Source organism: Littorina saxatilis, linkage group LG1 (assembly GCF_037325665.1).
Source record: "Littorina saxatilis isolate snail1 linkage group LG1, US_GU_Lsax_2.0, whole genome shotgun sequence".
NCBI lineage: Eukaryota > Metazoa > Mollusca > Gastropoda > Littorinimorpha > Littorinidae > Littorina > Littorina saxatilis.
In genome coordinates this window covers 56,898,361-56,914,057 of record NC_090245.1, presented here as the reverse complement: position 1 = coordinate 56,914,057, position 15,697 = coordinate 56,898,361, and the positions used below count along the sequence as shown (strand labels likewise).

The following is a 15,697-nucleotide window of genomic DNA, read 5'->3' as shown; positions in this document are numbered from 1 at the left end:
GTTGAATTTTAGTCTCAAAATGCACCGGATTGCACAGATTTTAATGTACCATTTTAAAAAAATCGGGGATTTCCTCTTTTTTCATCACAAGAGAGTCCCACCCCTGATTATTACATTTACAGTTGAAAATGATTACATAATTCCCCCCCCCCCCCCCCCCCCCCCCACTATCAAACTGACTTCTGGGTAACTCATCCGAAAATAGACATGCATGTAGTCAACCCTACAGAAGTACGTATACAAACACCAATAAATTATTTTATTTCAATTGTTTTCTTTTATTGTCATATCGGTTGTTTTAAACTTGAAATGGCATAAGTCCATAACATACATAAAATATACATTGACATTTTCCACACACAAACATCCATGCGTATCCTGAAATGTGCACTCTCTCTTTCTCGCTTGCTCCCTTAACCTGTCACACACATTTAGTTGCAACTGTTGGTGAACAAAACTGGGCAACCGGTCAAGGATCCATCTGTACAGTATAATTAAATTCAAAGGCTATCCAACCTGTTAAAATATAGCACATTAGCTCTCAAAGAAAAAAAACAGGCTTTGGGCATTAACTATTCAGTGATGCATACATTTCCTAATCAAGAAATGAAGAAACAAAATTCTCTTAAAACATTTTTTTTTTAAACAAACAAAACTAAATCAGTAATGTTAAAAAAGCCTTTCATGCTGTTCTCTCAATAGCTCCCTTCATGTTAGTGGCTGGATTTGCCATGGTCTTCCATGCTTTTTCATTGAAGTTTACTTTTAAAATGACGTCTTACATTGACCTATCTGCTTAAAAGGAAAATGTACTTTAAAATGTGATATCTAGCAATTTAAAATCATTTTGTGTCAAGTGTATTAGAACTAAATTATGGGAACATGACTCGGTCTAGGGCGGGGGGAAAATGGTCTTTGGCATTGCCATTTCATTGCTATACATGTACCTCATACTCCAGGGTCATGTCCTTGGAAGATCAAACCAACAAGAAGCTAAGTCCTACCAACAACTTCAAATCAAAGAAAAACACACATTGTAAATGGATATGACACAAGGAATGTTTGAGCAGATCTGATAACATCACAGATGCATGTTTGCATTCCAATTTATATCAAGGAACATGTATTTGAAACATTTTGTATTCTACCCAAAGCACCATCCTTCTTTCTCTTCCATCCTTACAGTTGCTGCTCACGAGGTTCAGTTTCAAGTCACAGAGTGACAGACTAATCACAAAGATGGGGGACAATGTGTAACCACAATATTCAGTTCTGCACTTTTTTGAAAGACACAAGGTGTTCACACCTCTTAAAAATTTGGGGAAGACTTCTTAAAGACTCCTGTTGTACATGACAGAAGGGGGATATACCTAAATTATATTGTGATTCTGCTGAATGAGTTTGCATACACACACGTTAAGGCCTGCTGTGAGCAATGTCTTAGGCTCCTCCTGAACAGTATTGCAATATTTTTCTAGGAAATTCAGCCTTCAGCACTCTCAAAGTCAAACTGAAAAGCCGTCCTTTGAAAGAGAATAGAAAACCACCGCTCTACATTTTTTTTTCTTTTTTCTAATCAACGAGGCTTTCAATGTTTGTAGCAATTTGCGCAAGATCAAATCTAATTCCAAAGAAAATATCTTCTGAGCCAGCAGAATTGATTTTTGCATTGATAACACTTTACGTTAACGGGTAAACCTTTGCCTAGAAACTGACTGAGGATAACTAGACCAGCGCCTACTAAGTGTACTGTACAAGTAGATGAACTATGCCCTGAGAAAAGTTCAATGACTTTCCTCCAAGTGCATGATATTAAGTGCATCTGCCAACGATTTCAAGTCAGTGTCGGACAGTGAAATAAAAAGGACAAATGAATGCTGATTGCAACTAATCAAACAAATGCCAACTTATAATATTCAGCTAGACCAAAATATTTCCTTTAAGCTAACTCTACTTTGCTGCTTTTTTTTTTTAATTTTTTTTTATCTCTGAACAATGAAGATGAGTGTGCACTGACATACACAGTAGTCAGTCTTGCACATGCATCATTGCATGGAACAATAAGTGTTTCTCAACACAGAGAAAGAACACCAATTTTATACAAGAAAAACAGTTTGAACAAAATCTAGACCAGGCATAAGAACACAGAATTCCGCAACCATACAATAATGAAAGCAGAAAATGCAGTGAACTCCCCTGTATCCTCTCACATAAATTCTTTTGAAAGATCGTGGGGGGAGGGGGGGTGGTTCTGTTTGTGGGAGTGTATAAACTATCATGGGCATCATGAATAAGTCTTACTACTCAAGGCATACATGTTCGTTTTATGAACTCTCCATTTTCAGATTTTTAAAATGTATTTCTTGCACAACTGAACGATTCAGCTGAAGTCTTGTCATATTGGAGGCACATCCCAAACCATCCTGATTGATTGACAGACAGGTCTAAAATGACAAAATAATCTCTTCAAAGAAAACCGAACTGACCTTTCCATCAATAACAATTAAATTTGAATTTCATCTTAAAATGCTTGTCTCAAAGTTGACTAATTTTTGTTAACAAGTCACACAAATTCTAAAGTTCCAGCTAGGACATTTTTCAAGTATTTACAATCTTTTACTTAATCTAAAAAGCCTTCCAACCAACTTAAAACAGTCAAATAGTTCCTGTAGGAGGCGGCAGTAATTGTGATTTATACAATTATCAACACAAACAACTCGAGACATGAATTCAACGAAAAAAAACCGAGTTGAAGCTATCTCTCTTGTCACTTACTTACAAAGTCCATGAACATAAATGTCAGGCATTAAAACATCATATGAACATAGCACCATCCCAGAATCAGCCTTTTGTGATATATATATGCAGCTCAACCTTCCAACACAGGCACACAGGTGATGTCAGTCAGTCCCATTACTGATAATTGAAGAAGTCCATTTTTGCTGTATTTGTGGATTTCATGATGTCTTCTATCATGATAAAGTCTCTCACAGTGAAAGCACAGTATCTAATGTAAAAGTGATGATGGCGAAGATTGTTTGCAAAATCTGCAAAAGCATTTATAACCACGTGTACACATGTGAAAGCAAGGCCTCCTTCAGTCCCTGCTAACCAACTTGTTTGTCGTAGTGTTCCCATCACACATCAACTCCCGATGAAGACACTTGCCATTTATAATTAAATCCCTGATGACGGGCTGAAAGACAACTCACTTGTCCACACTGCAGAACACAGTCTCATTCCCTGATTGCGCCAAGTTCAGGAATGTGTCCAAAATAAAAAATAATAACAATTTAAAAAAAAAAGTAAAACTTTCAATCCCTGGAGCGTTTACGCTTATCACAGACCTTGTCACCCAAATCACTTAGACGTTTTTCTTTTTGGAGGTTTGCTTGCTGTCAAAGTATGCTCAGAATTTTCATTTGCAAAATCGGATAAGCACTGGTGATCTTCAGAATCCTCCTCCTTTCCGTCAGTGTCACTGTCAGACCAATTCTCCAGCAATTTCCTCTTGATGCTGCTGCTGTTGGTATTCCCCTTGATATTCCCCCTCCTCCTCGTGTGAGGAAAAGTTTTGAAGATACACTTTCTGTCTTCTCTCTATTGCTGTCCGACACAATGGGCACTCTTCGATTTTACGAGCACAGTTTGAGCAGGTCATGTGACCACAGGGGCAGAGCACAGTGGCGACGAAGCGAGACATGCAGATACAGCACAGCAACGCCTCCTCCAGGTGCTCCAGTCTCTCCTTCAGTTCCTGTGGTAGAAGAAAACAACATGGAATTATTTGTGTGCAAAAGGCAATCAAACACCCAAAACAACCGAGTTAAACAAGAACAGAAAACAACGTATAGAAGGAAGAAAAATTGTTTCCTCCCCCCCCCCCCCCCCCCTAAATTTACGGAGAAGGGGCAGAAGGTAATCCAGGCACCACACACAATCACAAACCCAAGTATTGTTCCTGAGAATGTTCTAACCAAAACCAACTCTTTTCATGCTTGTAAATGCACTGGCAGCGTTGGACAATCTATGAACCAAACCAAGAAAAGTTGCTTTCATCAGTAGCGAAACAGGTTCACAGTTTTACATTAACATACAATTCTTTTAATTTTGTCAACTATTGGAACTTCAAGAAGAAGACAAAACCAGAAACTCAATGACATCCCTACAACAATTTTCAGCAGAACCCGTTTAATACCAAAAACAAATTCTGAAAAAAATAGTCTTAAACAAGAGGCGAAGCCATCAAGGCTCACGTAAGAAATCGACAAACAGTAACACAAACTCAATCACTCCGTCACACACACACACACACACACACAGAAAGAGCATACCGTAAAAGTCGACCTATAAGCCGTGACTTTTTTTTCCTAAATGGACCCCTGCGGCTTATAAGGCGGTGCGGCTTATGAATGACTTTTTCTGAATCAGTGGCGTGTATCCGACTTCGCTCAGTGACCTAGTTTCCGGAAGTTGGATCGCCGCTGTGTAATGGCCTTGAATCAGCTGTGTTTACCTCAATTCACTCACTCACCTTCTTTTCGGAAGTTTGAAGCATGACAATAACTCACACAGTAATGGGTTGGCATACACCGGTTTTGATCGATCACTTCGCATTGCTACTACAGAGAACAGCAACACGCACATCTCCTAAAACAAAGCAACGTACAACTGACCACGATGCCGAAAACACGGAGGCAGGCCTATGATGCAGCCTACAAACTTGCTGCCATAGACTTGGCTGTTGAAAAAGGCAATCGCGCTGCTGCTCAACAAATCGGCGTCAATGAAAGCATGATTAGGCGTTGGCGAAAGCAACGAGGCGAACTTGTGAAATGCAAGAAATCCACAAAAGCATTCCGTGGTTGCAAGGCACGCTGGCCACAATTAGAAAACGAAATGGAGGACTGGGTCAACACACAACGTGCGGATGGTCGCGGTGTTTCAACTGTTCAGCTTCGTCTGAAAGCACGCACCATTGCAACACGTCTGAAGATAGACGACTTCAAAGGCGGTCAATCTTGGTGTTGCCGATTTTTGAGGCGCAAAGGTCTGTCACTGCGTGCACGTACAACTTTGTGCCAACAGCTGCCGCCAGACTTCCAGGAGAAAATGATGTCATTTCGAAACTACGCACAAGAGCAGGTAGCTGAGAATCTGATTGGCCCACAGAACATAATAAATATGGATGAGGTTCCGTTGACCTTTGACCTTCCATTGACACGCACAGTAAACAAAAAGGGCGAGTCTTCTGTGGCACTGAAAACAACGGGACATGAAAAAACACACTTCACCTGTGTTTTGTCGTGCACGGCTTCGGGTGAAAAGCTTCCGCCGATGGTGATTTTCAAGCGAATCACAATGCCGAAAGAAAAGTTTCCGAGGGGGATCGTCGTGCAGGTTAACAAGAAGGGGTGGATGGATGAGAAGATGATGGACACCTGGCTGACAGAATGCTATGGGAAAAGGCCAGGGGGTTTCTTCCGTCGCACTAAAGCTCTGTTAGTCATGGACAGCATGCGTGCACACATCACTGAGAAGGTCAAAAAGTCAGTCACTGCCACCAACTCCATCATCGCTATCATCCCGGGTGGCACAACAAAGTACCTGCAACCCCTCGATATCAGTGTGAACCGGCCCTTCAAAGTGGTGATGAGGGATGAGTGGGAGAGGTGGATGGTGGATGGCGAGAAATCATTCACAAAGACTGGCCGCATGCGTAGAGCAACCTTTGCAGATGTGTGCCAGTGGGTCCTGAAAGCTTGGGATGCCGTCAAAAAGTCAACGATCATCAACGGCTTCAGAAAGGCTGAGATCATCACTGGAGCAGACGACGCGACAGACAACACGACAGCCACTGACAGTGAGGCCGAGAGTGACACTTCCGGTGACTCTGTGCCAGAAGCCATTCTGAACTTGTTCATCTCCGACACTGAGGAGTCCGACTTCAGCGGATTTTCAGCATCAGATGTTGAGTGATTTACAGAACTAACTACAGGTGCTGTGTGCAGGACGAGAGGACAGTTTGATAGTCCAGAGTTCTGTGAATCACTCAACATCTGATGCTGAAAGTAAAGTGCAAAACTGACAAGTTAGCCGGTTCGTTTTTGTGTGTGTGTGTGTTTTTTTCGTTGACTTTCGATGTTTCTTGACTTGAACTTTGCTTCTAGGCGCGGCTTGTATGCCGGAGCGGCTTGTGTATGGATTTTTCTGAATTTTTTTTAAAAATCGGGGGTTGCGGCTTATACCCAGGTGCGTCTTATAGGTCGACTTTTACGGTAGGTGAAACTGTGCAAGAAAGCGAGACACTAGATCTAGATCTGTCTGTCTGCATGTAGCCTACTTACAGGACACGACTGCCAACTAGTCTCGGCGCGCTCAAAATAATAATGACCCAGACTTTCAGTACTTCCTTCGCGTGACGTCTAACCCTCTTACGTCATAATGTGACGTCAATGTAATGTGACGTCTTCAAATGTTAGAGTTTCTACCACAGACATACACACATACGCACGCACGCACAGACAGACAGACAAAGTTACGATCGCATAGGCTACACTTACGTGAGCCAAAAAGGGGGTCTTTTTAAAACGGTGGTCAAATAACAAAAGCTATAGACAGAAAATCTGAGACTTTCCCGTCTTGAAGGGGAAGAGGGTTCTACTACACAAGATCTAATATTTACCTGACACTGAGAGGAAGCACAGTCGAGGGGAGTGTTGTCTCGGTCAAGGGCATTGTTGTCTCGGTCAATATCCATGCTCTGCATGGAACCCAGACACTGGCTAGTGGCAAGCGATTGCGTAGACTGGGACATGGAGTATAGTTTCCGCCGTGCGTAGTCGTAGGCTTCTCGACTTGTGCGTTTTATGTCAAAAATGTATCTCTTGCCTGTGTGACAAAAAAGACAGCAAATGAGACACATTTCAAGCTGACAAAAACAATGTAAATGCACAGTTTTTACTTCAGTACTACTTTTTCTGTCACTGGCAAAAGTTTAACATTTTATAGCCAAGGATAAATTTCAGCCCAAACTATTAATTTGCACAGGAAAGAAAGAAGAAGAGAAAGCAACAAACAAAAAGCTGTATAAACACACAAAGGAAAGAAATACATACAAAGGAGAAGCAAAACACAAAAGAAAACAAAACACTTTCTAGTTTGACTTGAAAGAGACCCACACAAATTTACTTACCCAGATCAGAGTTTTCATTGAAGATTGACACCAGTGTTCCTTTGAGATCTCGACAAAACTGGTTGGAGACGTCACAGGACACTGTATCACACCGGTAGAAAGAGTGCATCTCCGTGATACACCGGTACAAAGCCACCGCCGCTTTTCGACTGACTAGCTTGTAGCCAACAGCAGGTAACAGGTCCCCGCTGTCCTCGATCAACTGCAGGTAGATTTCTCGCTCTCTGTGCGTTGCCATGTGTATGCTTGGGTATGACAGGCTGGAACAAGAAAGCCAATTTGCTATAAACCTACATATTTCCGGACCACTCAAAAATGTTTCAACTGTAATTTTAAGCACTTAAGAAAAGGAAATATATGTAAAATAGTGCAAAACATGTAAATCCACAGATTTTTTTGTAAAATCATAGGACCTTATCGATGCCATTGAGTCAGTTTAACCCAGAAATTCAGGGGATTACCCCATTTGAATCCCTGCTTATGTGACCAGTCAATCGCATTTTCTACGTGTAAAACCCATGACTACCTGCAGGCCTAACACCTGAGCCTTAACATAATGAAAATGACTGGTTCATGAAAACAAATGCAGAAATACACACACAAAAACAACAAATTACAAGCTTGTCATTTCCAAATCAGGGCTGGGGATGAAGGCTTTAAAAAATATATATTCTCGTTGTTTTTTGTCCACTCTCCTGCAATCAGTCCCCTAAGCAGCGAGTCATAAAGAAAAGGGAAGCAGCCCTGTGTATGTAGAAGATGAGGTAATTAATCATGTCATCATTCAAAATATAAATCAAAGTCTTACGTTTCTTCTGTGTTCTCCACAACGTTCCTCAGCAGTAATCCCTCTGGCCCGACACCAAACAAAATTTTGTCTCCATGAGCAGAACGAACTTCGTGAAACTCGTAGCCAAAGGTCGGCAACTGAGCTACTTCCTGCAGAAGACCATACTCTGCCGTGTGTTTTGGCATTCCTTGGAGAGTCAGATGTTCCTGTGAAACAACAAAATTAAATGCTTATTTGTTAATGTTCTTAAAGCTGTGTTTGTTTAGAAAAGTCGTAAACTAATACAAACTGAATCATTTTCCAACCAAGGACAAACCAGCTAGTGGTTTACAAAATCTAACTGAACGAGTTTCCAACCATGATAAACCGGGTAGTGGTTAACAAATGCCAACAAGATCAGTTTCCAACCTTGATAAACTCGGTAGTGGTTAACAAATGCTAAAAAGATCAGTTTCCAACCATGATAAACCAGGTAGTGGTTAACAAAAATGCTAACAAGATCAGTTTCCAACCATGATAAACCGGGTAGTGGTTAACAAATGCTAACAAGATAAGTTTCCAACTCTGATAAACTGGGTAGTGGTTAACAAATGCTAACAAGATCAGTTTCCAACCAAAGATAAATTCACTTATGAAACAAACTCTTCCCAAAGAAATTATGAAGAACTATAATTCAATTATCATTCAGCTTAGGCTTCCAAATTCATGAAGAAAAATCTACATTAGCTCTATTTTCAAGGTGAAAACAAGTGGGTTTCGTCCCTAATACCAACCAGTCACATGCTAAAATGTAAGCAATCTTCTTCATGGTTAAATCTCAGAATGCACAACCAAGAAAGGGGGAGGGGGTGTGCCCAGGGTAATAGTAGGAGATGGGGAGTGGGGATGGGCGTTACACCTGGCTAATATTTACCTGCGAGACATCCTCCAAGACGTTCTGGTTTGTGTTGTGACAAAGGCCAGTCATAAGGTTCTCATAGATCTCCATCTGGTACATGTTGGTGGTCTGGTCACCGTTCTCTGCCTGGGCGACCAGCGCCAGCAGTTTGGGGATCTTGTCTTCGAACCCCCTCTGGTGAAGCTGGCCGTTCCTCAGGTCCTGCCATACTTGCAGGTAGTACAGGTGTCTGCAAAGACAGGTAGACAGGTAAACATACTGGTCAAGCCCAAATGGTGCACTAGTTAAAGGCACAGTGCAGCTCACAGCCTTCGTTTTGCGTTTTTGTTGCAGCTGAGTGCATTTACAGTTCAAAAATCCTCCTATGGTAGTAAAACAAACCCAAAACTACCCAACGACGACATCTGTGAAGCTCGACAGTTTCTTGTTCACGCGAGTGCATAAATTAACCTAGTTATTACGTGGTGTTTGGTCGGAGTTCGATTCAACTGAGTGATTCCGGCCTCCATTTTGTTTTACACAAACTCATGATGACGTCTGACATAGTTCGCTTGTGACGTGTCTTTTTGTGCATGATGTGGTGATCTACCTGATCTAAATTTAGATCCAAAAATAGGTCAAGACCAGCCGGGTCCGAGTACGAAATTAATTCGTAAAAAAATCGCAGTTCTTGACTCTTTGGGTGCAAGTCAATGAAACTTGGTAGTTCTTCTAACGGATAGCTGCCTGAGGTATGACTAAAAGCCCTAGGGGCTCCGTGCACCTGGATTTGACAAGTTCAGTACCTTTAAGTAGTAATAAACAAGTTTAACAACTGAATATTGTTCTAGTTTTTCTCACTTGTGTCATAGCTCGTATTAATTCAAAATTCACTAACATAAACTGTCCTTACCCAATTTACTTAGATTTTTGCAAACCCCAAATGCATTTTACCGCAAGCAGCAGAATCACTGACTTGTGACAAAGCAAATGTGTACACAATGGTATAGGCTTTGTTTTTGAGGCTTTCACCCACATTCATGACTTCTTTTTGACTTTTGAAAAAGAAAAACCTAACGTACTGACATCAGCACTTCTGTCCCCTGATAAACCGCCTAGTCATCTTAACCTGCGTTCAAGTTCAACGTGACAAAGCAAATTCGCGACTGTCATGATTATAAATGTACGGCACTGACAAAAATCAAAGTATGAGACTGAAAGAGGCTGACGAAGCTGAAAGCCATCAGCCCAATGCTACATCATGTTAAACATAAATCACTGATAGATTATCTATACATTCTCCCTGGGGGTATCAGTGAGCCAATGTGCTTTTCAAAGAGGTATGATGTTAACGTGCTTCTGTGAATTAACTCACTGACTGGCTACAGAGTCAGAGGACTGACCAAAGCACTTTTTAAAGAAACAAGTACCCAACACACACAAAATTGACAAAACCAACTTAAGTCTTGCTGTCACTTTTGTATGTTGCGCCAGAAAAAAATATGTGTTATGATACTAGTCTGTTTTGGTCAATGATATCACTTGATCAATTCATCATCCAGCCACTACCCTCAAAGGCTATTTTTCCCCTTGAGATATGAACGGTCATTTACATCCATAACACCACTTACACTTTGGAGAAATACGCAAACTGAACATATCTTTAGAATACATCATAGAGTACAATACCAGCCTGTTAGTGTTAATGTTAGCCTCACCTGGTGACCTCCTGCTGAATGGAATGCGGCTGCACGCAGAACTTGAGTCGTAGGTGAAAGCGGAACGGCTGGTGCCCGGACACCTGCTGGTCCACACGGTTGCGCAGGTTGAGCCACAGCTGCTCCTGCTTGTTGCCATGATAACGCAGACCCAGGTAGTCATGCTCCAGCACTCCCAGTCGCTCACACACCTGGTCACATATATATAGAAAGATAATCATCATTCAGATAAATAATTGTAGAACAGTAGTTATACATCTGTAATGTTTCCAGACCTCAGTCTTTGAATTTGATCATTGACGCATACTTTTTTTCATCTGACTGTCCGATAGTTTTGACATACAATGATACACGTAGGAACTAGGATGTCTTCTGAATCTGACCATCAATTTTCTACCAAGGGGAGAAAGCCAGTACATTTGACCTATGTATTAATATTTTCAATCCAGGTCCAACTGACCAGTTATCCTCCGAGACAGGAAACAACACTGACTCTTACTGTCTTAGTTAGCATATAGGTCAACTTGTTACAATCACATACCCTGTGAACAGTTTAGAGGAATTTTAGCTATTTAAAAAAGACACCGGTTAAAAATAAAAACGGTTGAAAAGCAAAATCAGGAACTTTCTTTCTTTATTTGATGTTTAACGTCGTTTTCAACCACGAAGGTTATATCGCGACGGGGAAAGGGGGGAGATGGGATGAGCCACTTCTCAATTGTTTCTTGTTCACAAAAGCACTAATCAAAAATTTGCTCCAGGGGCTTGCAACGTAGTACAATATATTACCTTACTGGGAGAATGCAAGTTTCCAGTACAAAGGACTTAACATTTCTTTCATACTGCTTGACTAAAATCTTTTAAAAAATTGACTATATTCTATACAAGAAACACTTAACAAGGGTAAAAGGAGAAACAGAATCCGTTAGTCGCCTCTTAGGACATGCTGGGGAGCATCGGGTCAATTCTTCCCCCTAACCCGCGGGGGGGAATCAGGAACTCTGATAAAAAAAAAGTAGGTGCACTGAAGACAGGCAGGGCTGAGCAGTTATGATTAATTGCAAAAGAGTGTCTGTTGATAAAATGCCAAGTGAAGACAGCTGTTATCTTAAAAATAAACTGAAAAAACTGATACCAGTCTGAAAAAGAGAGAACAAATAACTTAGTTCCAGACACTAATTAAGAACGCTCGGTTCCCATCCAAGCCATGACTTCAACAATCTTTTTAGTCATCATAGAAAACAATCACAAAATACAACATCATCTAATGTTCCCTGGCTACTGCTGAAAGCAGGTAATAACAGCAGTTGCACAAAGGTGCATGAATCAACGCAGCTTACATTAATCCGCCTAGCCCCCAAGGTAAATACAGGGCGAGTATTTGCAGCTACAAAGAAGTAATGTGGGACTGAACAGCCCTATGTTACTCACAGTCACACATCAGTTAGACACATGACAGGAAGAAAACAGGGGAAATCTGATGTTTGCTTTGAGTAAATTTGCAGAGAGTTTCTGATTGCAGTTCGGATGATGTACAATGGATTTACTTTTTCAGTCTGACATTGCAAACATCATCTGTCAAACTCTATTTATATTATAAATTATAACAATTATTTTTTTTAACATGTAGCATAACTTTTGCCCACGATGATGAATCATCAACTCAATGCTAGATTCTAGAAAGTTATTTAGTGTAAGTGTAACTTGTAAGTATCAAAACAATCCAAAGTTCATTCTAATGAAAACAGACAAAAATAAATACATAATTTATGCATTACATTTGAATTTTCAATAGGTCTATTAGTATCTAGTTTTCATTTTAGTCAAGGAATGCTCCATCAGGAAACTCCTTCAATACAGGTCTTCTATTGTTTCAACTCAATTAGCATCAAAAGCATTATATCAGATCAGTCGGACACATGTATGTATAAGTCATATCAGTAAATGACTTGTCCCAAGGCCATTACTGGGGACAATGGTCCTTATGTTTTTAACCAGCAAGATAATTTTGTGAAGGAATGTGTGTTTGGGGGGGGGGGGGGGGGGATATCATGTGTACATCACTGGCACTCTGCCTTCATCAAAATTGAATTCTAATACCAGATGACTAGATCAGCACACATGCAGTCAAATTAACAATCTACATATATATATGATTTCTGGCTAACACTATATATATTATATCGGGCCTGGGAATGAGTAAAAGTGGTTTGGGCGTACTGACAGGAAAATGTCGCGTTTTATGCATTTTTTAGGGGAACACGGAGGCTCTTTTCTTACACAATTAGAAAGGGACTTCGTCGTAAATACGACGAAAGGCGTATCATTCCCAGGCCTGATATATACACAGGGGCAGAAAGCCAATTTAACACAGCTTAGTTTCACTTAACAATTTCGAAGAGACTACAATGATAATACAAATGAGACTGCAAAAAGCCAGCAAGTATAATATGAGTAGTGGTATCATATACTCATATCATGTAACCAAACAGTGTAAATGTCGCTGTAATGTTTTCTTCTGCTATCAGTGAACAATTTTACTTTCACTTCCCACGACAAAATTCTTTATTCTCTTTTCCAACTGAAGCATTACTGTGCGTCCCTGCATACCGTACACACTAGAAGCCACACAAAACATACCAAAAATTTGTGGAAGGGGTCCCGTGACGCACTTAATCGGAAAAGAGGGGGTCCCAGGATACACTAAATGTCTGTTATGAATATAATGTGCACCATCAATACTTTTTTCAGACAGTAATTGTCTGCAAGTGCCTGATCCAATGCCAGTTTCATGTGGGAACAGCGCTTCAGGGACCGTATGTGAGAAATGAACCTCTAAAGTCTAAGTCCAAATGCAACTAAAATTACATTTTTCCAGTCACACAAGTGGACCCTCTTAAGTTCCACTGACGGGGTCCAAGGACCCCCCCCCCCCATATGTTGTCCTTTTGTCATTCAACATGCAGCCTTTAAATTATGCCTACAGTGGAACCCCCCCTTTAATAAGACTATATCTCACAAACTTCAAAGCATGGCAAAGCATGCGGTACAGCTATAATGTGCAAGTTGCGACAGCCGAGGGACGTAGTTCTCGCGAAGTTCAAAGCATAACAAAGAGCATGTCTCCCGAGAGCTGCTCAGATACCGAAAAGGTAAATTAAGACCCCCAATTTAAGACTCGCTCCCTTTTAAAAATTTAAGACGTACCATCTTTTCTCAGACTTTCTGTTCATAGCCTTTGTAAATGTACCCCCACTTTAAGACTCCCTCCTTTTAAAGACTGATGATTTTCTTAAATGTTTGGGTCTTAAAAGGGGGGTTGCACTATACCACTACCAGTACCAGTACTCATGTCTCACAACCCAAATCCCCCTATACAGGGCAGTAACCTTGTTGTCACAGTTGAACGCTAAATTTAGACTTCTTTGAAGCTTTCTTCCCCAACACATCACCACCACCTGTGAAGAAAGAGAATACTCGCCCTTACCAAGAAGATGTTGGCATGTGTGCCTTGATGAAATAGGCCTAGTTCAGGTTACTTCGTGCACTGCAGTACTTTTGGAATATCACACAGAAAGCGCGTGGGCAGAAGCACGCAAAAGCAAAGGCTCTCTCTGATCACAGGGACTGAACAAAGACCGAACGTGGACTTTGGACCCAGGATCGAATGGGGTCGGCCATACTTGCCCCAGCTGATCACCATGCGGCTGCCCGAAACATTGGTCATGAGGCATACCATGCTGTCATCTTTAGCAACATTACGAACATTTTCTTTAACACTATGAGATATTTTGTCTGTCATAAATTCTCTGTATGACATGGAATCAGTCTGTCAAATATCTCAATCCGTCAATCAATGAAAGCTCGGCCTAATTCTGGCATTACATTTGACGACAAAAATTCAGAAACCACGCAAAGTTTGGTTAGAAATGTAAACACAGTAGATCTACTGCCACATGCAGATGGTATAAAAGAGTTCATTAACCATGTTATCCATTAAAAAAAACACGTGGAAAACAATGTGGATTTTTTTTAACTCGTCAACTCCATTGGTACACCTGCCCCTAAAGTTTTTCTCGGTTACGTACCTTGTCAAGGCATTGTTGCCCCGTCGCTTTTAGGTCGACTTCTATTTCCAACACATGTGAATCAGGCAAGCAGATATGACATCGCATCATCTTGAAATGTCCATAGAATCACAAAACGGGTAAAATTCACATGTTTGAAGCGAACTTGGTCCGCTGTGTAATCACCAAGTTACATGCTCGTCTGCTCGACACAAGAGCCTCCACAGCATACTGACGTTTTGCCAGGGTCACATGCTCAAAGCACGGACGTGCGCGGTGCCGTCAATCTTACTGCTCAGCCAATCAAATGATTAAGTAGGCGTGGCTTACGACTTTCGGCAACAACAACAAAGCGACCGCGTTTGTCAGGAACAATGATCTACTGACTCAAAATGATGTCAGCTCTTTTCTCGGCGTAAGGGACATTTATTGCAGCCGAGATTTCCCGATCATATGCAATAGATTTGAACACAAGGCTAGGCCTGTGTGACGTTTTTTGGTGTGTGCCACCTCTGGTGCCACTCAGTGACACAAGCGGGACTTGCCCCTCAGTGTTCAGTATTTGCACTTTTTTCTGTCGGGATCAAAGGCCAAGGCCGCCTTTGGCTCCAGCTGTGTGTGCTCGAAAAAGCGTTTAACAAACTTGGGGCAAGAATTTTGACTACAGACATTATCTCACCGCTAATAGCTCTTGCGCCTCAGTACAGCTGCTTGTTTGACCGTGACGTCAATATCATCATGTTTATTTCCCGGCCTCTCAAGTTCAGAGTCAAAATAATGTTATGGTTGGACAGCACAGGGTTTTGGAGGAGTAAAAGAACGCGAAAAACGCTAGTGCCGCAGCCGGATAATGATGAGTATATTGTACATTATTCAGTGACTCGAGTTCGGACACTGACATCAGCAACTTGATGTGCACTTGGTCATATAACTATAGTTATAAGACATATAACTAAAGTTATACAGTCTGTATCTATTTATATGAATAAAGTTGAATAAAGTTGAATTCAATTCAATTCAATACCAATGCTCCAGGTTTTTTTTAATCAT

At 41.1% G+C, this 15,697-nt stretch overlaps 1 protein-coding gene across 1 annotated transcript; it reads right to left on the bottom strand.

Annotated features, from left to right (window-relative positions):
- Positions 1-254: 254 nt before the first annotated feature.
- Positions 255-14,895, bottom strand: LOC138974967 (E3 ubiquitin-protein ligase MYLIP-like). Its single transcript, XM_070347652.1, has 7 exons — positions 14,669-14,895; positions 10,581-10,771; positions 8,899-9,112; positions 8,004-8,191; positions 7,196-7,455; positions 6,686-6,891; positions 255-3,757 (listed from the first exon to the last, which is right to left on the bottom strand). Exons 1-7 carry the CDS (start codon positions 14,756-14,758, stop codon positions 3,485-3,487), a joined length of 1,422 nt encoding a protein of 473 aa, XP_070203753.1. The 5' UTR covers positions 14,759-14,895; the 3' UTR covers positions 255-3,484.
- Between the last annotated feature and the right edge of the window lie 802 nt (positions 14,896-15,697).

Excerpts from the sequence above, each read along its gene's own strand:
- LOC138974967 (XM_070347652.1), bottom strand. The coding sequence starts at position 14,758 with ATGATGCGATGTCATATCTGCTTGCCTGATTCACATGTGTTGGAAATA. Across the intron at positions 7,456-8,003 it reads GTGGAGAACACAGAAGAAAC|CCTGTCATACCCAAGCATAC; the intron begins GTAAGACTTTGA and ends TTCTTGTTCCAG. Across the intron at positions 3,758-6,685 it reads GTGCTTCCTCTCAGTGTCAG|GAACTGAAGGAGAGACTGGA; the intron begins GTAAATATTAGA and ends CTTCTACCACAG.